Source organism: Boleophthalmus pectinirostris, unplaced genomic scaffold (assembly GCF_026225935.1).
Source record: "Boleophthalmus pectinirostris isolate CB_2022bp ecotype Guang Dong unplaced genomic scaffold, ASM2622593v1 HiC_scaffold_21, whole genome shotgun sequence".
In the NCBI taxonomy this organism is placed as follows: Eukaryota; Metazoa; Chordata; class Actinopteri; order Gobiiformes; family Gobiidae; genus Boleophthalmus; species Boleophthalmus pectinirostris.
In genome coordinates, this window is record NW_026571175.1 from 30445241 (window position 1) to 30469374 (window position 24134).

A 24134-nucleotide genomic window follows, 5' to 3' on the forward strand; every position below is an offset into this window, starting at 1 on the left:
TCTTCCGACGATCGATGAAGAAAATTTCATCGAATGCCCATCCCTAGAAACAATACAATGATATCTAGATGAGGAAAACCTGACCATTTTCTCAGATTTCATCAGTTACTATCGCCAACTGCATTTTTCCAAACGTCTTCCGGTTTTGTGACATAAACGTGAATGGAGCCTACAACAACAAAGCAGGGCTGTCCCAGTGAACCTTTTTTAAATGGAAAGTATCATGAGCTTCAACAAATAAATAAGAGAATGAACTGTTAATTCGCATGGACTCATACAGCTCAAATCTTATCGTATTACAACAAAAATAACAAATTTCTCCCCACTGTTGCAAAGACTTTGTACACACGATAAATACTGAACCCAAAAATATTGTGACAGGCCTAATTACTGCACATTAAAGATATTACAATGTAGTTTCTCGAAGTTTCGTTGGATTGGCAGTGGTGTTTTCTGTCAGAATGCAGGGCGTGAATAGTTCCTGGTCAGATGGATGAGATGGATCCCTAAAGAGCCTGTACTCAAATTTTTCTCCATGTTTTTGAGAAAAATTTGTCTTCTTCCAGTACAGATAAATTGTTTAAGCAGATGTTGAATAGGGATCCAGCTTTTTTTGTTCCAATACCGATGTTGATACTTTGGCTTTAAGTATCTGCTGATCCCCAATATCAACAGATATCTGGGCAGAGACTGAAAATAATAGAATTGACTTCCTTTAAACACAAATGGTGTTTGGTAAAAAATGATCCAAATGTGTGTTTTTAACTGTTTATTTAAAGTAACTGCAAAAAAGCTTGGCCAAAATTTAAGATATAAATATTTAAATCTATCAGAAAATGACGTAAAATTAGTGAAATTATCTGTTCATGCAGCAAGATCATTTTACTTGACAAGTTATTTGAAAATAAACTACTTCTAGACTAGAATTAAACACTTTCTGGTCTAGTAAGTAGATCATAAATCTGAAAACAAGATGAATAACCTGATATAAGTTTTAAAATCTTGGCCAGATCAGAGAAATTTGCAGTGGAACAGCTTTAAAAACTATTACGAGGCAGCAACAAGAAAATCCAATAAAATCATCTTATTACACCAGTTTTTAGTCCAAAACTGAATAGTCGGAAGTCTGCTGTGTACTACTGTCTGCATCTAACTATAAAGCATTATCGTATTTTTCGGACTATAAGGCGCTCTTAAAATCCGGTGCGCCTTATGTATTAATTCTGGTTGTGTTTACTGACCTGGAATCGATTTTATGTGGTACACGGCGCTCAAAAATCTGTCGAAATGTCTTAGTACGACTTTGGTAAGTTACAAAGCCGCACCACTTGATGGATTGTCGGAGCATTATGGCTACTGTAGTCAGGAGTCTCGCGGAGTAGAAAAGTTTGTAGTGAAGTAAAGGGGGTGTTCTGTTCCACTGAGTCGTGTCCTTTAGTCCGACTGCATCAGCGCACAAGGAGCGAGCTGTTTTTTTTTTTTTTTTCAGTGCTTATTGTTTATGCAAATTGGCCATGTGGCTTTAAGTTTTTCGTATCTGTAAAACGTAAACAAATGTGCGCAAAGCTGCATTAAACACATTATTACTCAATGTATATTTGAGTCCTCCTCATAGGAAATAAAAAAAACTAAAAATCTCCACCTGCATTCACATTCATAATCCACATTCACCAAGACAGGGAGGCAACGCCAGGCGAATTATGCCACTGGATCGTGGAAGTGTTGTGTTTGTTTTGCTTAATGCGCCTTAAAATAAACGAGAGAATTCAACATTATTGATATTGCGCCTTATAATCCGGTGCGCCTCATAGTCCGAAAAATACGGTATATTGTTTGAGAATCAGGAACCATACTAGTTGTTATTAGCATTATCGGAACGGCAAAACAGAGTTGCTTAAGTGTCATGCGATTGATTGCATTTTAACAAAGGGTGATTATATTTTCTGCTTTTGATACCTAACTCAGCGCTGTGTAATCTAATCTTTGGGATTTGAATTTCCTTGTTGCTCATGAGAAATTTTTGCTGAGCGTAGCAGTCCTCCGCTCTTTTTCCTCCCCCTCCTATTCCCTAATTCTCTGATTAGATTCCTGAAATGCAGACAGGAAAAGAATTTGGGAGGACTTGGACTTCCCTCTGCTCCATCTGCCTCTTCCTTCTCCTCGTGTTAAAGCTTGTCTTGCCTATTTAATGTAGATTTTTAGGATCATTTCCTGTCCGGAGAAGGTCTGAATCCCAACCATGTGAGGAATGTGAGTGGTAAAAGGTTTGGCAGTGGAGCTTAAAGCATCTGGAGATTGTGTCATGTTGCTCAAGGCCTTGACGAGTTGGAAAAAAAAGATCTAATTGATGAGAAATGTGATTCGGTTCGCAGTTTTAATTACGGATATGTTGCACATTCCCTGGGAGTGTGATGCTAACTGTAGGCACTGCTTTTTCTGAAGCTTGCGAGACTTTAATCTGGGCTTTATTTTAACACAATCTGACCAGAAAAAAATGATTTATCTTGTGACGCTCACCTTTTTGTTGAAAATCTAACACGTAATGAACAATCGTACTGATCATAAACTCCTGAAAAAATGTCTTATTTAAACTCATTTTGTGTTTTTTTTCTTGAGTTTAAAACTTTTTTGACAATGTTTGCGCGTGTGTTGTGTCACTGTGGAAACTTCTAAACCTTCCACCATTAGAGATGCATGTAGAAACCCCCAGCGTATTTTCACTGCACAGTATCAGTAAGATTCTGTTCAAAGTTCACATTTTAAAGTTGACAAAAAGACTGAAATATGAGCTAGCAAACTAGTACGCATTCAGAACAGACTGTGTTATGGTAATTCAAATATGGAAGACGTTGGTATAGGGCTGCAAGATAAATCAAAATCAAATCAAAATGAAATAGACGCAATCAGCAAATCGCAAAAGCTGCAATTTTTACCATAATATCCTCCACAAACTACAAAATATTCAGTCTTATTTTGCATTTTTTAAAAACTGCTGACTTTGTAGTTTCTGAAATTTGATTCTTGTATTTCATTTTTCGGTCTTTTTTTTTTTTTCAGTCAATTCTTCAGGACATGAACTTTGAACAGAATTATGTTATCCAAACTTAAATCCCAAATCTGATTGCAATGCTTGTCAGAATAAGGGCTGTGTATCATTAAGAAGTTGCCGATACGATACATACCTCGATAAAGTGAGCTTTTGATTTGATATGATTAAATTCAAACCCACTTGCTCATCTGTGCCCTGTCTGTCTCTGTATTTTAGGAGAATCTGGTCTGGGGAAGTCCACTCTTATAAACTCACTGTTCCTCACGGACCTGTACTCACCAGAATACCCAGGACCATCGCACCGGATCAAGAAGACTGTACAGGTAACACAAACACGCCCCAACACGAGCATATGAACCAGTCAAGAGTTATGAAGCCTGAAAAACGAATGCTGTACATTGTTTGGTGACCATAGTAGGTCTGCCTCATCTGTTTTCAAGTATTTTACTGGCCTTATCCAAGTAAATCACCACTGTATTCAATAATGTTAAAATTACAATATTCAAGGACAGTATTGTGGTTTTCCAGAAGACAGTTGTACAATTTATAGCTCTTTGTATTGTCTTGAAGAGACACTAACGAGAAAAATATGAATTTGCTAGGCTCTAAAGAAAATCTAAAACACATGCCGTATTTTTCGGACTATAATTCTTTAATTTTTTAAAAAATTGACAGTGCACCTTATGTATTAATTCTGGTTGCGCTTACTGATTTTACGTGCTTGACGGCGCTAAAAAATCTGTCAAAATGTTTTAGTACGACTTCGGTCGTGCCGCAGAGCTTGATGGATTGTCAGAGCATTACGGCTACCGTAGTCAGGAGCCTCACGAGTCCGATAGAGTCCAACAGAAGCTGACTGCATCAGCGCACAAGGAACGAGCATTTTTTTTTCAGCGCTTATAATTTATGCAAATTAGCCATGTGGTTTTAAGTTTTGTTTTTGTATAATGTAAACAAATGTGCGTAAATCTGCATTAAACATATTATTACTCAATGTATATTTGAGTCGTCCTCGTAGAAAATTAAAAAAACGCCCACATTCACATTAATAATACACATTCAGCAAGACAGGGAGGCAATGTCGAGCAAATTACACCACGATCTGCCAATGGATCGTGGACGCCTGGGCTAAAGGATCAGTCTCAAGTGTTGTCTGTTTGTTTCTCTTAATGCGCCTTATAATCCGGTGCCTCTGAAAATAGACGAGAGAATTCAACATTATTGATATTGGGCATTATAGTCCGAAAAATACAGTACACACACACGACAAATTTTGGGATAAACCTGGCATTATATCAAAACCAAAACAACATCAGGACTAGAATAAGACCAAAGATCAGGACTAAACCAGGATCAAACCAGAACAGTGAGTACAGCCTATAGATTTACACGCCTAAACTGAAGTGAATGACTCAGTATTTCAACATAACTTGCCTCTTAAATGCCCCAGTGATTATTAAAAGTGTTCCCTGAGCTGAGATATTTTGGTTTCATCATTCCCGTCCTGTACGTTTGATTGGCGCTTTTGTTTTTGTGATGCTCTCTCCCTCCGAGCTGTTGCCACCCAAGTGCGAGTGTTCGTCAGTGAAACCGGTCCTTCCGCTGTAACAAAGGCCCGTGTGCCAGAAGCAAACACAGGTTATAAATTTAAATTGGCCTGCGTAATCATAGCGTTGTTTTAAGGAAGCTGCTTGTTAACAGTTTGCTGCTCGCTGTAAATCTCAACACAACAACAACTCCAGGCCCTTGTGTATCCTACATGCTATAACGTTATAAAACTATACGTGAAAGGTTGCTGGGTTCATCCACCTTCTTTCCTTCTCTTTAGTTATTTCCTTGCCTGGAATGTTCCGCAGTGTGACATTAAAGGCGTATACCTGATTTAGAAACGTGAAAAGCAGGACTAGGCGCAGTGGTCCAAAGTTATTCCTCACTTACCTTTTGTGAACTCTGAGCATCCTGATCATTCGCAGTGTGTTCGTAAGTGATTTTTCTCAACTTCCAGAGACTAAAGTGGAGCATGTTAACCGCGCAGTTCCTGATTTTTGGTCATTCAGAAGTGGTTTATAATTAGATGCAGAAAGTACACACCTCAAGAGACTTTATCTGTACTGGGAAAGAAAATGTTTAAAGGAACAGAATAATGTTTGAAATAAAACTAATCTTGCATCGCCTGAATCGTCGCATGTTGAGGGACTATTTTCTCATATATCAGTCCGCCGCTGCCAAACTTTCTATCAGGAAGTACAACTCACTGCTGCTGCTCCTCAGACATAAATCCTTCAAATGCAAGGTTGGTTTTACTTCTGAAATTATTCTATCGACACAGACATTCACATCGACAGTCTGGTGTAATAATAGATTTGCTTCGGGTGTTTTGTGGAGTGGGTAAGACTGTTTTTAGTTTCAGGATAACTATGGCCATTGACATGCACTAGCCTAGCACCAGCGACCTCTGCAAATACAAGGACTGGACGGAATATTTAAAAAAGTGTCTCCACGCGTCTCCAACACTCTGACTCACTAAGAAATGAGGTCCTATGTCCAAAATTCCAGACTGTCCCTTTAAGCAATAGATAGTTAGATAGTTAAATAGTGTATCTTTTTAATATAGCCTATTTTTTAGTGTTTAGTGTTCATTTTTACAACAAATTTCGGCTTTTGGTGGTGGTTTGATGGTCATTGTTGAGGATGGGCTTTAGGTAGGTTCCAGTATCAGTATTGGCCAGTATTGATTATTTGATACTGATATTTTTGGACATTGCCCCATTCTCTGTGAGTCCTATTTGAACAGACTCGTGAGCCAAAATGGAAACTGAAGCGTTATATGGCTGTATTCTTGCACTTTTACATCCATGACAAAGGAGAAATTCAATTTGTGAGCTGGACAAATGTTTTTTTAGGTCGAAAACGTTTCGTACCTCAAAAGCTGCACTTTTTTTTGCCATAATTTCCCATCATTTCCTCCACAAACTACAAAATATTCAGTCTAAAGCCCTATTCACATGGGATTTGTATTACCTGTGGAGCTTTATTCGTAATAATTGTGGCGGATCTTAATCCCGTGCGAATTCACCATGTCTGTAATTTGTAAAGTAAAAATTCCGCCCCAAATTACCGACTATATTTCAGCAAACACAGACGTCCGGTGATATTACTAGTCCCCTGCGAATCTGCATCTCTGTGTTTGTTGTTGTAATTGCGCACCTTTTCTGTCTCTTTCTTTACTTTCCACGTTCTTTTCTCTTTCAATCTCTTTGTCAATGTCAGTAAAATTGAGTAATTTATGGACTTTGCTTGTCCTGTGCAAATGCGCTGCAAGTAACACAGAGGTGGGACGGTAATTTGCAAATTCCCCAGGTTGGATTTATCCCGTGCGAATAGGGCTTTATTCTGCATAAAAAAAAACTGCTGACCCTATAGTTTCTGAAATTTGATTTGATTAGCTTTTCATTTCATATTTTAGTCTTTTAGTCATTTCTTCGGAACGTGTTTAAAATGTGAACTTTGAACAGATTTCTATTATCCAAACTTAAATCCCAAATCTGATTAAAGCTGTGCAATTAATCGAATTTTGATCGCGATTTCATTTATTTTTTTGTATCTCAGACGATCTCCAAACTCGAGTTGAAACGATTTAAAGCTTAAAGTTTATTTTAAAAAGTAAATTTATTTTATTTTATTAAATGTAGAGATTGTAGAACAGCTGGATATATAGTTTGTTTTGGATACATTTATGTTTTTCTATGCCTTATTTCATGTTCAAAGATTATTTTATTAATTTTATGTTTTATACTTTGCAAACCTGCTCTAAGGTTCATATTTGTAGCCTGAATTTATTTTAAATTTGAAAGTTTTGCATAAATTATCAATAACAAAGTGTGTTTTTTTGAGAGAGAAAAGCTGAATAAATGCATCATGTAACAAAAAAATAATCGTCTGAATAATCGTGATTTCAATATTGACCAAAATAATCGTGATAATGATTCTTTCCATAATTGAGCAGCTCTAAATCTGATTGCAAGGCTTGTCAGAATAATTATACATCGGCTATCATAACTCATGTGTACAAAACAAACTTTGATTATAAGTGAACCAACCAATAATACTTTGATTCTGGTGAAATGATGAAAGTTTTACATAATAACTTGACTCATCCGGAACCAGTGAGTCTGAAGTCGAAGGCCAGCGCAAAGACAAGGGCTCACTGTGTGCCGCCTGATCTTCAATGCTGGACCAGAACCAGGGCCTGAGTCTGTAGGTGTTTGGGGCATGGGAGCGCCGGGTCGGAGAGGTATAAATCTGGAAAAACAGAGGAGCCATTATACCACGAGACTGCATTTTATTATGGACCGTAAATACAAACAGACCACCGCAGCGAGGGCAGAGATCACATGGTACAGTTTGAGGAAGAATGCGTTTACAGGCTGAGGATGCACTCTGGAATTCCTTTCTGCTAAATACTCTGTACTTAACCAATCATGAAATTAAACATGAAATTAAAGGAGCTGTGTCTGATTTTTACTGTCTTTAAAACGTGAAAAATAGAACCAGTTAAATTTAAAGTACCTATGACAGATTTTTATGATTCTCTAAAGTGCGTATGACAGATTTTTATGATTCTCTAATTATGGCTTAATTTTGTGGGGTTATTGCTATCGTAAATATAAATTATAGCTTTAAACTAGTCGAGAAGAAAGAAATTTTAAAGAAATTTAAAGAGAAGTCCAAAAATGTGTTGAAAATTGCAGGAATTAGAGTTCAAACATAGATGGCATCACAATAGCGAGAAATCTATCCAAAAGTTCAGCACAATTTACAAGAAACAAATTTTTTCTGATACTTTTAACATGATTTCAACAAAATGAATGTGTTTTTTTGTATTTGTATTTGTCAGATAATCATTTCTGTGTAGTTTTGCTAGATAAGAGTTGTGAATTTCCTAGTGTGATACCATGATTTCGAACTAGGAATTAAAGTTTTAAACCTAAAAAATTGCCAAATTGGGAAAATTAGTATGAATGTTTTTGCTAAAATCTTAAATATAATGATTTTAACTGAGGTTTTGCAAAATGAGCAGTCAGTACTGTCAACTTTACTGGCACTTTAAAGTTATTCCTCACTTTCCTTACGCATTCTGAGCATCGTAATTATTCACAGAGATGAGTTTATAAGCTTTTTTTTTTACAACTCTGCAGAGCTTTGCTATGGTGATAATGCTGACAACTAGCATGTGAATGTGCACTTCCTGATTATCTGGCAATAAAATGTTTTCTAATTAAATGCAGACAGCACACAGAAGACATATTTGACTTCAAGAGCTGTTCATACAATATATCTGTTCTAGGACAAGACAAATTTAGCTTAAATGAAACCTCTTTTTACCCCTTACGATTCTGGCCTATTTTTCCTAAAGTGTCTGATAAAATGATGGCTCCTGCTGTCTGAGCCGCTCTTATTTTAAAGGTGCATTGTGTAACTTTTCTGGTGGAGGGTTCGTGAAATGTTTTTCTCCATGGAAATTAAGGCTGGGCAACTAATCAAATTTTCATCGCAGTTTCAATTTGTGTGTCAAAACGATCTCCAAACTCATATAATTGAGTTGAAGCGTTAAAGCTTAATAAAGTTTATTTTGGGATATTTTAAATATAAATAAGTATATTTATTTCATTTTTTAAACATGGAGATTGTAGAACAGCTGGATATATAGTTTATTTTGGATACATTTATGTTTTCATGTTCATAGTATATTTTATTCATTTTATGTTTTGTATATCACAAAACTGCTCTAAGGTTCATATTTGTGGCCTGAATTTATTTTCAATTTGGAAGTTTTGTGTAAATTATCAATAACAATGTGGGGTTTTTTTGTTAGAAATGCTGAATAAATGCATTGTGTAACTAAAAAAATAATTTTTTGAATAATCGTGATTTCAATATTGACCAAAACAATCGTGATAATGATTTTTCTCCATAATCGAGCAGCTCTAATGGAAATGCTATTGCTTTGTGTGGAATATTTTCACAGTTTGGTATTATTATGTGTGAGCTACTGTGTCCAAATAATTTCCCTTGTGCCTCAATAAAGTTTATCTAAGTCTAAACCTTTTTATCTTCATGGAGACCAAACCAGACCAAGTTACAGGTCAGATCTATGGAGAGGCAACCCCGCTCACAGTCAGAACTCAAGTTTTTCTAGATATTTTTGCGCTATAAATGCACTTGAAATTGAATAATTGTAAGGTTGTTTAATGTCACACTGTGGAACATTCCAGGCAGAGCAGTGACATATCCATAGCAACAAGCAGGCTAAGATTTACTTGTGACTGAATTATTTGATGATCTGAGAGTAATTTGAGCATTTGTTGGGTCTTTTTAAAGGTTTTAAGATGTGACATTCAAGTGTTTTTGAGATTGGAGTTAGCTGTTGGTCTTATAGGTCAGCGTCTGTCAGGTTTTGAGTGACAGGCAGGTTCAACCAATCACAGCGGGCCGTGAAATTTCAAATGAAGCAGCTACTTTCTTTCTAACTCTTACAAACAATATCAATGACTAATGAGAGTTTCGTAACAAGTCTGAATCATGAAAACACTGAAATTATGACCTCAGAGCAAAGTAAATTCACCAGCATTTTTTTCTGACAGCTTATTTTCTTTTAATCTTTTACAGTTTCATTATTTCAAGACATGATGGTGCTTTTTTGAGAGGAAATTATGAAAAATCAAAGTCGAACCATCTCAGTTAACTCATTCAACCATTCAGGTATTGTTGTAGAGGTATTTTTTGACTTCTACAATTCTACGTTTACATCAAAATCGTTCGAATCAGTTGAAGCTTTCACAAACAGGAATCTGCTGTTTGAAAAAAGGCTTAGAGGAAATGCATTTTTAGTCCATGACACAGTATTAGTCAGTCTGAATGAACTCATGCTATGTACTGATAGTGAAAGTATGCAACAGCCAGGCCTTCGTTATTGTTACAACTACCAGAGTCAAAGAGGAGAATAGTGTTAAGACAAGCTGTCGTGACCTTTAAGACAATAGATCGAGTCTTTTTGTTATGTGTTTTTGTCCACTTTTTAGAACATTAGTGGCTTATCTTTAAAAAGGAGCTGAAATACATTGACATACACCAAAAGAGAAAGATACATTTGCAATTTTTTTCACAAATTGTGCAACCTCTCAGGGGAGTTGACAAAGGGGTGTATTGTCCCGGGCCCCAGAGTTTTAAAGAGCCAGAATTGTAACTTCTGCCTATTAATTCATTTTAGAGGGGGGCCCATGTAAAGCTTCTTGCCCTGGGCCCCCAAATTTCTCTAGACAGGCCTGCAAACTATAAAGTAATAATTTTATATCTGATAAAAGTTAATACTTTATTACAGCAAAGTGCAGCCTAATTTTTGGACTGAAATGTTTGAGTTTACCCACTAATCACTGATGGTTCTGTATGGATATTTTTTGTCCTCAATAACCAATATTTAAAGGTACAGTATGTAACTTTCTAGAGGTGGTACATCACCTGCACGATTCAATGGAAATGGTAAATTAAAACCAAAACTTTGAAACGTTGTCTATAGAGCTGAGTATCATTAAGAAGTTGCCGATACGATACATACCTCGATACACAGGCCATGTTCCGATATGTTTTTCGATACAGTGCACTTTCAATTCAGTGCTATTCGATACGATATATTTCAAATCGATTTGATACGGTTCAGTGAAAAACAAAGGCTAAATCATGGCTGTGATAATCAAAAAAATGTCTACTAAGTCCATTAAGTTTGTGCAAAGTTAAGACAAAAAACACCCATTTTACTCATCAAAATGGCAAAATTGTCAACACAATTGTAGTTCTTACACTAAATAAGTCAGTAAAATATACCAAAAAATGCTTTTGGCGATATATCGATAAAGCAACCCATGATAATGATACTGTATCATCAATTTAAATGATATGATCTATCGATATTTCAATATTTTTGCCCCAAATTGTCTATGGAAATTGGTGAATTTTAGGCAACACAGTGGAAAATCCAGGCTTTAGATTTATTGTTTCTATATATAGCTGAGAGATATATTTGTATCACTATATTTTATATTTAATTTTCACTTGTACATATACATGTGTGTAATTATGTCTTATTTGACACTAGGGATATAACAATTACTGAAATATCGTGATATTGTATCGTCAGAGTTCTCGCAATAAATATCCTACCATGAGATGTGTATCGTGAAAACATTGTACTGAGAGATTTGGATATTTATACATCTCTAATCGTGAACTTTCCCACCATATCGCAATAAATATCGTTCCGTGAGGTTCATACCGTGACAATATCGTATCGTGAGACTTGGATATTGTTACACCCCTACAGTCTCTTGCTATCTTTTTGCTACTTTTTTTTTTATTTATCATTACCATTTACATTTTTGCTCTTTGTTATTATAATATATTGTGACGTGTGAGCTCCTGGGTCCAAATAATTTCCCTCATGGTTTAATAAAGTTTGTCGTTTTAAAGGTAAAGTACAAGTTCATTTAAACAACATGCAAAAAACCAAATCATCTCATTCATTTCTGATCACGGCCTCATTAGTTTCTCACATCAGACTTAGCAGTTTTCGTTTCATTTGTGTAATCTTATAAGAAATCCGATTATAATCCGATTTTGTTGTGCATGTGAACTAGGCCACTGACACCAATATCAGCTCTGATTTATTACCCATCCCGACAATTACACGTCTGGCCTTTCAGAAAAGGAAATGCCATCTTAAGCTAACCCCGTTTTGATCCCAAACAAAGAAGAACTCAGCAACTAAGTAATTTATGATGTTATGTCTTTTACAAAAGGTATTCATTTTCATAATGGCTAGATTTCACTCATTACTGTTGTAAAGCATGTCTTTATTTTTGCTTTATTTACTCCGTCGTAAATTACCAGTATTTCCTGTGAGTAGATCAAAACCAGTCGAAGGCGCGCACAGGAAAGAGTTGATTTCCTGTGATGCTCTATTTGAAATCTCTTCTAGTATGACTGTCCCCATTCTGTCCGGACCTGCCCCATTCGTGCTGATGTCAGACGGTGTTTTTTAGGAGGGAGTCTGCACGAAGCTAATCTCGCTACGCCAAAACCACACTCCAATAATAATGTTACACCTCGAGCCACGCCCGCCACCCCCAGCGTCCTAACACGGCGCGCTATCACGAGGAGTCACTCAGCACGTTTATCCAGGCCCCGTGCCAGAATGCAGACACTGACGTCAGAGCAGACGGTGAGACTGTGGTTTCACTATCAACACATCAGCTCAAGTGAGATGCTCTTTGACCTGAAACTAACGTTGTTTTTTACAGAGATGACTGCAGGGTAGCCGTGGGGTCTTAAAAGTCTTAAAAAGAGCTTAAATTTCATGTTCCTAATTTAAGGCCTTAAAATGATGTTGTCCAAGTCTTATTTTTTCACAATGGTCTTAAATTTCATAAGCCTATTTTTTTGTTTACTCACCTGGTCTGCAGTGCAATGTTACACGGAGGGTAGAGGTCTGCGTGGGGCAGATTTTTCAGTCCCGCTCCCGCCTGCATCTGCAATATTTTGCCTGCGCCCGCCCACAAATCACGCAGGATGGGATCCTGGATTCTGGATCACTTTGAAATTTTAGTTAACATTGTGGTAAATGGGGCCAAAAATTTTGTTTCTCAATATCTCGGTTAATTATTGACCAAACCCCATGAAATTTGACTCAGGGATGGACAATGGGATCCTCTTTCATATTCCAAATTGAAAGATACGAGACAAATATTTATGGAAAACACAATTAATATGAGGGGGACTGTAGTCCTTGGCGGAGGTCTGCACTCTCTGAGTGCTTTTCTAGTTTAGTTCTGGTTTAGTGGCGCAGCCCACACGACGTACGGGACGGGGGATGGTCTGTGTGGCGCGACAGGAGCGGAGGATGGTCTGTGTGGCGTACGGATGCAGGGACTCTTTTGCGTCGGGTCTCGCGAGTCCCTGCAGGGCTCTACGTGAGGGAGGAAAAAAACCAACATCAAATCATGTAACGTGAATGAACGTTTAATTTGTCTTGTTAGAATGTTATAAATGATTTTTTGTCCATTTTACAAGCATACGGCTATAAATGAGTTCTGAATGAGATTTTATAATAGAAGTATTTTTTGTTATTTAGAGCAGTGAGTAATGGTCATTATTAGAATTGGATCTGGTGGGGTTTTTTTTTTTGCCTGCATAATGGGTGTGATGTTGGTCTTAATTTGCATTTAAATGGTCTTAAAAAGGTCTTTAAAAAGCCTTCAATTTGGGGTTTAGTCAAACCTGGGGATAACCTGGACTGAAATGTTAAATGATAAATGATAAAATATGTAAAAAACTAATGCTAACTTGAGATACAATTTTGAAACAAGTCAGATGTAAAATATGTTTAATCATTTGGTTACAAGGTTAAATCAGTACTAAATACACATTACTAACAGAAGAGAGAGTTATGTAGTGGCACAAGACAAAGTTGTCACAAGATTTTGCAACCATGAGAAAAATTATTTCGGTTTGTAGATTGTTTCCCTCTGAATTTACCTTTACCTAAAGTCTGCCACACACTACAGGATTTTTCAGTCTTACAAGATTTTTAAATATGCATTAAAAAGCACACATCACAGACACGAGTAGAATCTTATGAGACTTAAAATCCCTGATCGCAAAGAGAGCAGCAGGATATGTCAGCAGACCACAGGCTATCAAGTTTGATCGCAATTGCATCTGCTGTTTCCTGTTTACAATAAAACGACTCACTTTGAGACTCTTAAGTGTTCAAAAAATCAGAGCAAAGCACTTCTAGTTGTGAAATGTGGCGCAAAACTTCAGATGCATGATTTTTAAAGCATAAAAAATTGTCGATGAAGTCCACAGGAAGTAGAGTCACTATCGCGAATCTGCAGCTTCACCTCGATCGTGAGCTGTGTGGATGTAAACAGACACACGTGAGGAACTACTCCTGCCTTTTTACTTTTAAAGAACGCTTCAAACTGGATTAATAACTGGATGGATAGAGGGATGCATGGATGGATGATAAATGGATGGATGGATCGATGGATGGATAGATGAATAGATGGATGATAGATGAATAGATGATGGATAGAGGGATGCATGGATGAATGATAAATGGATAGATGGATAGTGGATGGATGGATTGTTGGATGGATGGATAGTTACATGAATGATAGATAGATACATGGATAGATAGATACATGGATAGATAGATACATGGATAGATAGATACATGGATGGATGGATAGATAGTTACATGAATGGATAGATAGATACATTGATGGATGGATAGATAGTTACATGAATGGATAGATAGATACATTGATGGATGGATGGATAGTTACATGAATGATAGATGGATAGATACATGAATGGATAGATACATGGATGGATAGATAGATACATGGATGGATGGATAGATACATGGATAGATAGATACATGGATAGATAGATACATGGATAGATAGATACATGGATAGATAGATACATGGATGGATGGATAGATAGTTACATGAATGGATAGATAGATACATTGATGGATGGATGGATGGATAGTTACATGAATGATAGATGGATAGATACATGAATGGATAGATACATGGATGGATAGATAGATACATGGATGGATGGATAGATACATGGATGGATGGATAGATACATGGATGGATGGATTGATGAATGGATAGATGGATGATAGATGATGGATGGATAGATTGATAGAGGATTGATAAGATAAGATATGCCTTTATTAGTCCCACATTGGGGAAATTCCAGTGTTGCAACGTGCAATTTCAGAACAGCAGGAAAAGGTAACATACAATAAAACAGATAATAAATAATAGCTTAAAAATAATTTTAAAATAGACTTAAAAATAATTGCACATGGACATAATTGAATGGCACATGTTCAGTGTTAGCAGTGTTTGTTGTACAATCTGACAGCAGCAGGAAGGAAAGACCTGCAAAACCTCTCCTTCACACAGCGAGGGTGAATGAGTCTGTCACTGAAGCTGCTCTCCAGAGCAGACAGAGCGTCCTGCAGGGGGTGAGACTCATGGCCCAGCATAGAGACGACCTTAGTCAGGACCCTGATAGATAGACAGATGGACAGATGGACAGACAGATGGACGGATAGATGGATGGATCGATCCTGAAGGACATTAAAAAAATAAATAAATAAACTTATCTATTGCCGTGGAGACAATAAGTGCAAGATGGAATTGTTTAATGCCATACTGTGGAACATTCCTACAAAGTAATGTCCATGGGAAGACAAGTGGCTGCTGCTTCACGAGAAAAGTTACACAGTGCAGCTTTAAATTTTGGAGATGTGCAACTTTGGAATATTGACTAAATTGTCTTTTTTATTCTTTAATATCTTTCTTATTCTGTAAATCACTTTGAATTACTTAAATACTAATAAACTTGCCTCGTCCTTACAAAAAAAAAGTATATATTAAAAAAGCAGATTGGGGCGATCTTTTCTGAACAAAGGCCATACAGGGATTTCTCCACGCTTAAGTTTTAATTTGTCAGTCCGTTTTGCGTCACACCTGAACCTCATCTGACCCGTACAGACACTTTTTCAGCACATTCCAGATGGATGGCGTACAATAACACCGTCTTCAGGATAATCCAACCCCTATTTCTACTTAAATCTGAGTTATATTATATGACAGTAACAGATTTTTTTAATTTTAGGATTATGGACGAAGTTTATAACCTCATTTCAGATTTATTCAGAGACCTATTTTCTAATCTATGTTGTTTCCTCGTCACAGACCTCGTCAACAGACCTGAACTTGTTTCATTTCCACATGTTTAACACACAAACTCTGCATATTTAGGATTAGTTCTTCTCTAAAACAGAAAAAAAACCCACACCTTCAGCAGAGTCATTTGGATCATTTTAATCACAAGGTTTAACAGAGCATTTTGAGCTTTAGAGATGTAAACAGACTAATAATAAAGCATTACAGTGGTCCCTCGTTTATCGCGGGGGTTACGTTCTAAAAATAACCCGCGATAGGTGAAATCCGCAAAGCCGCACTTTATACGCTTTTCTCAGACAGGACAGTTACAACCCTTTTTACATCCTTCTTAAAACTTATTGCTGCTGGATAAAACGGATAATGATTGTTTTGTTGATTTGTTTTTGTTGTTTTTTTTTTTTTCAGTTTTCGATTTTGTGTTTAAATGATGTTCGTTTCCTGTTTTTGTGACTTAAACTGCGATGCCGGACATTTGCGCTGCATATGGACTGGAACAGGACTGGAACAGGACTGGAACAGGACTGGAACAGGACTAGAACAGGACTGGAACAGGACTGGAACAGGACTGGAACAGGACTGGAACAGGACAGGACTGGAACAGGACTAGAACAGGACTGGAACAGGACTAGAACAGGACTGGAACAGGACTAGAACAGGTCTATAACTGGACTAGAACAGGTCTAGAACTGGACTGGAACAGGACTAGAACTGGACTGGAACAGGACTGGAATAGGACTAGAACAGGTCTAAACTAGCTCTAAACCAGAACTGAACCAGGACTAAACCAGGTCTTAGTCCTGGTCTCAGTCCTGGTCTGGTCCCAGTCTAATCCCGGTTTCCTGATCACCCGACACATCCGGGTCAGTCCTGGTTCAGTCCTGGTTCAGTCCTGGTTCAGCTCCTGGTTCAGTCCTGGTTTAGTCCTGGTTCAGTCCTGGTTCAGTCCTGGTTTAGTCCTGGTTTAGTCCTGGTTCCTGGTTTAGTCCTGGTTCAGTCCTGGTTCACTCCGGCATCGCAGTTTTAAGTCACAGAAACCGGAAATGGTCGTTATCCGTTTTTTCCATTATTCATTTAAACACAAAATCAAAAAATTAAAATCATTTTGGTTTTGGAAAACAAATAATGAAGAAAATAGTTCTTTTTTTATTTTCTTATTTTTGGTTTTATATTGAAAAACGAATGAACGAATGACAAACGAATTGAACTGCGTTATAACGAAGGACAGCTGTACTCAAACATGTGTGAATGAAACAAAACTCAACTCCTGGTCTGTTGTTGATGTGGTAACAACTTTATAACATGGCTTAAAACTTACAAGAATCCTTTACACACTTTATTGTACAAAACAGAAGTCCCAGAATTAGGAACACATGAACCAAATACCACTTTCAATTCCTATACCACTCTTTGTTCCGTTTTTACTTCCACATTTAAACCCTTTTCTGAGACAGTTGGTATCTGTTCGCCGACTCCGTACGTCATTTCATTGACTCGCATTCTTCAAATCTAATCTCTTCCTTCCTCTGCTAATTCCAGACACCTCCCAGGCTTCATACATAATACATTTGTGTACAACGGCGCATTCTCTGTCCTCTCCCGTTTTTATCCAAGCTCCAGTCATCGCGGTGTAAAACTAAGCCGACTTCAAAGCCACAGGTGTTGGGGCTGGAGTAATGTGTGATCCTGAAGTCCTCCATGTCTCCTGCAGAGGACGGGGCCACAGCTGCATAGTTTTATCAAGGCTGTAAGCTGATACTGTTACTGAAGTGTTTGTCTGCGCAGTATCACAGAAAGGCCTGGTGGATTAGGTAGGCTTGCGTGATTATGGGTAGAAATATTTGTTTTGAAGCTGGTACATAATGATTCGTTTTTTCAGTTTTCGATTTCGTTCGTTTCCCCTTTTTGGTGACTTAAACTGCGATGCTGGACATTTGCGCTGCATACGGACTGAAACAGGACTGAGCAGGTCTAAACCAGCTCTAAACCAGAACTGAACCAGGACTAAACCAGGTCTTAGTCCCGGTCTGGTCCCAGTCTGGTCCCATTTTCCTGATCGCTCGACACATCCGGGTCAGTCCCAACACTCCTGGTTCAGTCCTGGTTCAGTTCTGATTTTGTCCTGGTTTAGGACTGAGGCTGGAACCAGACCGGGACTGAGACCGGGACTGGGTAGAAATGGTAGAAACTGGGTAGAAATATTTGTTTTGAAGCTGGTATTAATGATTTGTCAAAGTCTAGACTGTACTTTTATCTTTTATTAGTTACTAGGGCCCGACCGATAGCCGATATAATTGCAGACATATTTAGTGATGAAAAAATTCACTGTAAATCTTGAATTGTTTAAAAAACTTAGGTTTGGCTCTAGTGGAATTTAAATTGGGTTTATTTAGGCAACATTTATTGTTATTCTGCCTCTTTACGTCATATTTATAGGCAGTAGGGCATTTTTGCATCACATTCTAGCTACTGCTGAAGAAAGTAAACTACCGCCTTTTGTCGTAAATGTGTGCGCACCGCGGTAATTAATTATATGTGTAAATGTCGATCATTCGCACCTCTATTCAAAGCTCATTTACATATCAATGCTTCAGTAACAAATATACGGCCAGTAAAGTCACTTTACACTAGGCCAATAGAAGAGAAAACAGACTGTTTATGTGTGGGGAGCTACAGCAGCTAATCACTAACCCATGAGAAAGAACCAAAATTAGCTTTAAAACGAACATATTTCCAACTCTCACCGCTCACACAGGCTCCTCTCACATAACAAGTCTGCAATAATAAAAGTCCTTTTAATCAAGACTCAAACCGATTGTCCGTAAAAAGAATATGATCTATGGCTGCGGGTGTAAACAAACACACATGTATTTTCTTAATCTGTGGTACACGTAGGATTTGGCAGTGTTGCATACTCATTTTGGTAAAAATGAAAAAAATAAATAAATAAAATCCACTACTAGCATGTTCTGCAGGCTTCCATTGGACACCACAGATTTGTAACGTGGAAGTCAGCAGATGTATTTCTTTTATTAAGTTATTTTAGATCACGGTTTCTAACTTGTAGCTCTCCACCCCCAAGCAGCTCGCCAAGGAATTTCTGAATTATATGCATTGTGCTGAATAATTCAAATTTGTTTGATTAAATGCCTATTTCCATTGTAAATGTATAAATTTGATACCTAATTTTGTGCACTGATGACTGGATAATGGGTTATGTTGTATGGCTTACCATGGTTCTTATATTTACAAAATTTCTAGCAGCCACTAAAATTAATAGCTCTCTGGCATTTTCGTTTTACAGAAAGTAGCTCACAGGAGGAAAAAGGTTGGAGACCCCTGTTTTAGATGAATATAGCGATTTAAAAAGTCAAAGTTATAACATAATGATCCATGAGTGTCATAGATTATAACTATATATCAGACACAAGCACAATATGTTTTCTTTAAGGGGAAACCTGAGTCCCCAGAAACCAGGAGAAACTCGAACCTGGAACCTTATTATTGTGAGGCGATGGTGTTAACACTCTTCTGCTTTTTTAATTGAAGTCTTATCACGATTGAAGTTAATTCCTTTTGATTGACGGTCGGCATAGTGTAGGAAATAATTGTTAATGATTAAAGTAACAATGAGCACAACCCGCTGCAAGAACCATCTCTTAACGGATTAAAATGTAATCAGTTAATGCTCTTGCGGCACGGCGTGAAGAAACGGTGTCGTTACCAGACTCTCCTTACAGTCCCAGACACTTGAATTTGCATGTTCTCCCTGCGTTTGGCTGGATTTCCTTCTGGTTTCGCAGTAGGCTAATCCTCCAGCTTTGTTCTACTGACCGAGATCCTGGCTCAAGATGTGGAGCTGGATTCCCGTATGTTCTTATCAGACGGCGTTCAAGCTTGGATAACGCTCTAACCATAAACAAAGAAACAAAGCCTTTATTAGCCTACCCGCTATACCAATATTTTTGTGATTTGAAATGACTTTGCGTGTGCATAGGAGGAGCTGTGTGAAGGATTGGCTCTTCACCTGCTCTCTCTGATCTGCTGCTTTGCTCCAAATCTCCTCTAATCCTCACAAGTGCCTCCTACAGGCTCCGTCTGCTCTCAGGCTGCTCTGCTGAGTGCACAAGGATACCTGCGCATTCCAGTCATACAGTCAGACAGGGAGGCTTTGCTTTTTCACGTCCAGTGGGATCAAAATAGTGTATAGTTGATGTTTTTTCATCTTTTTTTGGAGGGACAAAACTATATACGGTGCTATTAATAAATGTGAGCTTTTGACTGGACCAGAATTGTTTTACTTTTTTGCAGAACTGACTCTGACGAGATTTAAGCCGTGTTAGAATCTTGTTACCTCCTCAAAAACGTATCTGGAGTTTTGTTTTGTTTCATTCACACTTGTTTGGGCTAATAATTCAGGATTACTCAAAACTCAGAATGCTCTTTTCCACCTTGCCATGTCATGCAGCGATAGTTTTCAAGTTGACGACTACCTTTTACGCTTTGTTCAGTACAGACTGGCAATTCCAGGTATGACATTATCCAAATGATTCTAGTGAAGGTGTGTGGAGTTTAAAAACACAGTGGAGAACTTCTTGTATTACCACATGACATCACAAGGTGGAACAGAGTCTTTTCTGTTTGAGAAGAACTCAGCCTAAATATGCAAAGATTATGTGTTAAACATGTGTGAATGAAACAAAAAAAACACTCCAGGTTTGTTTCTGACAAGGAAACAACATTATAACATAAATTAAACATAATGTTGGTATGATGTTATGTAGTGCTGTGTAAAAATATTGAAATATAGATATATTGTGATGTTTAATTTAGCTGCCTCTTTTTACTAAATTATTTTGTGAAAGAGCTACAGTTTTGTTGCTTGTTTGGAGAAAGAAAACTTATTACAATACATTTTCACAGTTTTGACGAGTAAAATTGATGTTTTTACTGAACCTTATCTAATCGACTTGAAATATATCGTATCAAATCGTATTGAATCGAAAGTGTACTGTATCGAAAAACATTTTATCATGGCCTATGTATCGAGGTATGTGTTGTGTCAGCAGTTTCTTAATGACGCCCAGCCCTAATGTCATGTAGTATGGTCGAATTTTGATGCTGAAATTTTGTTTTCCATACATTATGCAAACCAGTTTTTCTAGCCATACTCTAAACGGACGACACTTGAGACTAATTCGCCCGGCGTTGCCTCCCTGTCTTGGTGATTGTGTATTATGAATGTGAATGTGGGTGGATCATTTAAGTTAGGTTTTTTGTTTCCTGCGAGGACGACTCAAATATGCATTTGAGTAATAATGTGTTTAATGCAGCTTTGCGCACATTTGTTTACGTTTTACAGAAACAAAACTTAAAAACACATGGCTAATTTGTGTAAAGTGTAAGTGCTGAAACAACAAAACATTATTCTCATTTTAGATTTTGTAGCTCCAGATGTTTTCTTTTCTGTGGGAGAAGCTCCAAATGGCTTTTTTGAGTATTTAAGTTTGCCGACCCCTGGTAAACACAAACTCCAGGTTTAAATCCTAGCCTCCTAGCACTGTCGATTTATGAGAAAATTGAAGGATTTTAAGTTCGCCTTATAGTCCAGAAAATATGGTACTCCAAAGAGCCTAACTGGTCAACAACTTTTGACTTGGAGACCAGAATTATTTTACTTTTACACAGAAATGACTCTTGTGAGCTTTAAAACTCCTCAAAAACATACCTGGAGTTTTGTTTTGTTTCAGATGAAGACCGACTAATAATGCAGGATTATTCTACTAACTGGATTAGTACATTTGATTACAGTGCCCAAACTCTTTCGCTTTCCCAAACTGCCATTACTAATCCGTGCTTGCTTTGTTTACTACTACCGCTCTGTTCAGCATCATGCTTAGAGCTCCCAGTGGTGTTTACTCCATTATCCACAAGAGACTCTGAATTATACTTCAACTGTCCTCCAGACTAAACGTACCAGAGCGCTGTTTACACGGAAACTATGGAAGCTTGAAACCCACCGGGCACGGTTAGCTCGCCAGTTGTTTATCCATTGTCACGACCAGCACGATAAATACCGAGGCCCTCCTGCTCACTGACGCACCGAGCGCCACTCCGCACCACAATTGCATTTAAAATATTTGCGGCTACATGTTTCCCATCCCCTGCCAGAGAATGCCTCGCAAACCCACATGGAACGCCGCTGTAATTGACTCCGTTTTGTTTATTAAGACCTAGAAAGCAATAGAAATGAAAATCGGGGACATATGGGGCCAGTGACGGTAACAGCGGGAGTGTTTTAAGTTTGCTGGGAGCGCGTGAGGACAGCCCTATTAGCCGTCTGTACAGTTTCAATCTTGTTAAGACTTGTTGCGTTTTTTTTTATATCCGGAGACTTGCAAGCACTTCACAGGAATTTAAAAGATTAGAGGACGAGATAACATGGAGATTGATGCAGCTTATAAACTCCACCGCCTAGGCTAATTTTGACGTTTGAAGCCGAGCAGACTGGTCTTCGTTCTATCTTCATCTGTCGTCCACTTTAAAAATTGTTTGTCGTCGCTAAAGGGAGGCTGTATTTTTAGCGTTTCGGCAAGTGTAGCTATGGATACGAGAAAACGGTGATGAGATATTGGGAAGTTATAAAAGGATCACACGCTGTAATAAGTTTTGTAATGTTATCTCTTCTCGCAGCCCCTAGGCAAGACTTGGTGAATTGGAAAAGTGCAGTTTAATACCATTATGCTTGGCTTGTTTTGAGGAATTGCTGATGTTTTAATGGGCAATATTACCAAGATATGACAATTAAAGGCGCTGTTTCTGATTTTTGCTCTATTAAAACTTGAAAAACACAACTAGTTCATTTTAAACTTTTACTTAGTTGGACTCTAATTGCTCAGTTATGACAATCTGTGCATCATTCGTTCATTTGTTTTTCAATATAAAACCAAAAATAAAAAAAAACAAAAAAACAACTATTTTCTCCAAAACCAAAATTTTAAAACAGATAATGATTAATTTTTTCAGTTTTCAATTTTGTGTTTAAATGAATAATGGAAAAAACGGATAATGGCCGTTTCCCGTTTCCGTGACTTCAACTGCGATGCCGGACTGAGACCAAGACTGAGACCTGGACCAGACCAGAACTGAGACCAGGACTGAGACCTGGACTGATACTACGAACAGGACCGGGACCGGGACTGGGACCACACCGGAACCGAGACCGGGACCACACTGGGACCGCACCAGAACCGGGACCGAGACCGGGACCGAGACCGGGACAGAGACCGAGACCGGGACCAAACTGGGACCAGACCAGAACTGAGACTGGGACTGAGACCATGAACAGGACCAGGACTGAGACCTGGACCAGACCAGGACTGAGATCGGGACCAGATTGGGACCAGATTGGGACCAGACCAGGACCATACCAGGACTGACACTGGGACTAGACCGGGACTGAGATCGGGACTGAGATCGAGACTGAGATCGTGACGGAGATCGGGACGGAGATCGGGACCAGACCGGGACTGGGACCAGACCAGGACTGAGACGGGTTTAGTCCTGATTCGCATCGCAATTTAAGTCACGTAAAAGGGAAACAGCTATTATCTGTTTTGTCCATTATTGTTTTCTCGTTTTCTTATTTTTGGTTTTATATTGAAAAATGAATGAACGAATGATACACGGATTTATGATTATATGCACAACTTTCAGATTCTAAAATATTAATATATCGTCTCGTTTAATGTGATGATGCAGTATCAATATCATCGGCTGCTGTATCGATATATCGCCAAGAGTATGTTTTGGTGTATTTTACTAAATTATTTTGTGACAGAGCTACAGTTCTGTTGCTTGTTCAGTGGAAGGAAACCCGTTTATGCGACACAGATGTTTTTGCGTTGACATATTCACTGTTTTCACTTTGCACAAGAAGTGGTTTAACAAAGACTTTTACTATCACAGCCATGATTTATCCATTATTTTTTATTGGACTGTATCGAATCAGTTTAAGTATATTGTATCGTAACTGTGCCTAAAGAGATTATGAATGTAACGATGTCCAAATTTCTCAGTACGATATTTTCACGATATATATCTCATGGTATGATACCTTAAACACTGAAGTAAACCAAACTGTGTAAAGTGTCATGCTCCTTTTTAACAGGTAATATTTTCAAACCTATAACTCGGCTAAATGGCTTTTTCGAATTACAATGAGCTTATAGAGTGATGCATACGCTCATAAAACTAAA

At 37.9% G+C, this 24134-nt stretch overlaps 1 protein-coding gene across 1 annotated transcript in view; it reads left to right on the plus strand.

The window, feature by feature from the left end:
* Positions 1-24134, plus strand: part of septin7 (septin-7) — a gene marked incomplete at its 5' end in the record, with an annotated part of 91830 nt that overhangs the window by 24658 nt on the left and 43038 nt on the right. The window contains 1 exon segment of the mRNA XM_020925974.2: positions 3266-3372. Within this exon segment, the coding sequence (XP_020781633.2) occupies positions 3266-3372 (107 nt within the window).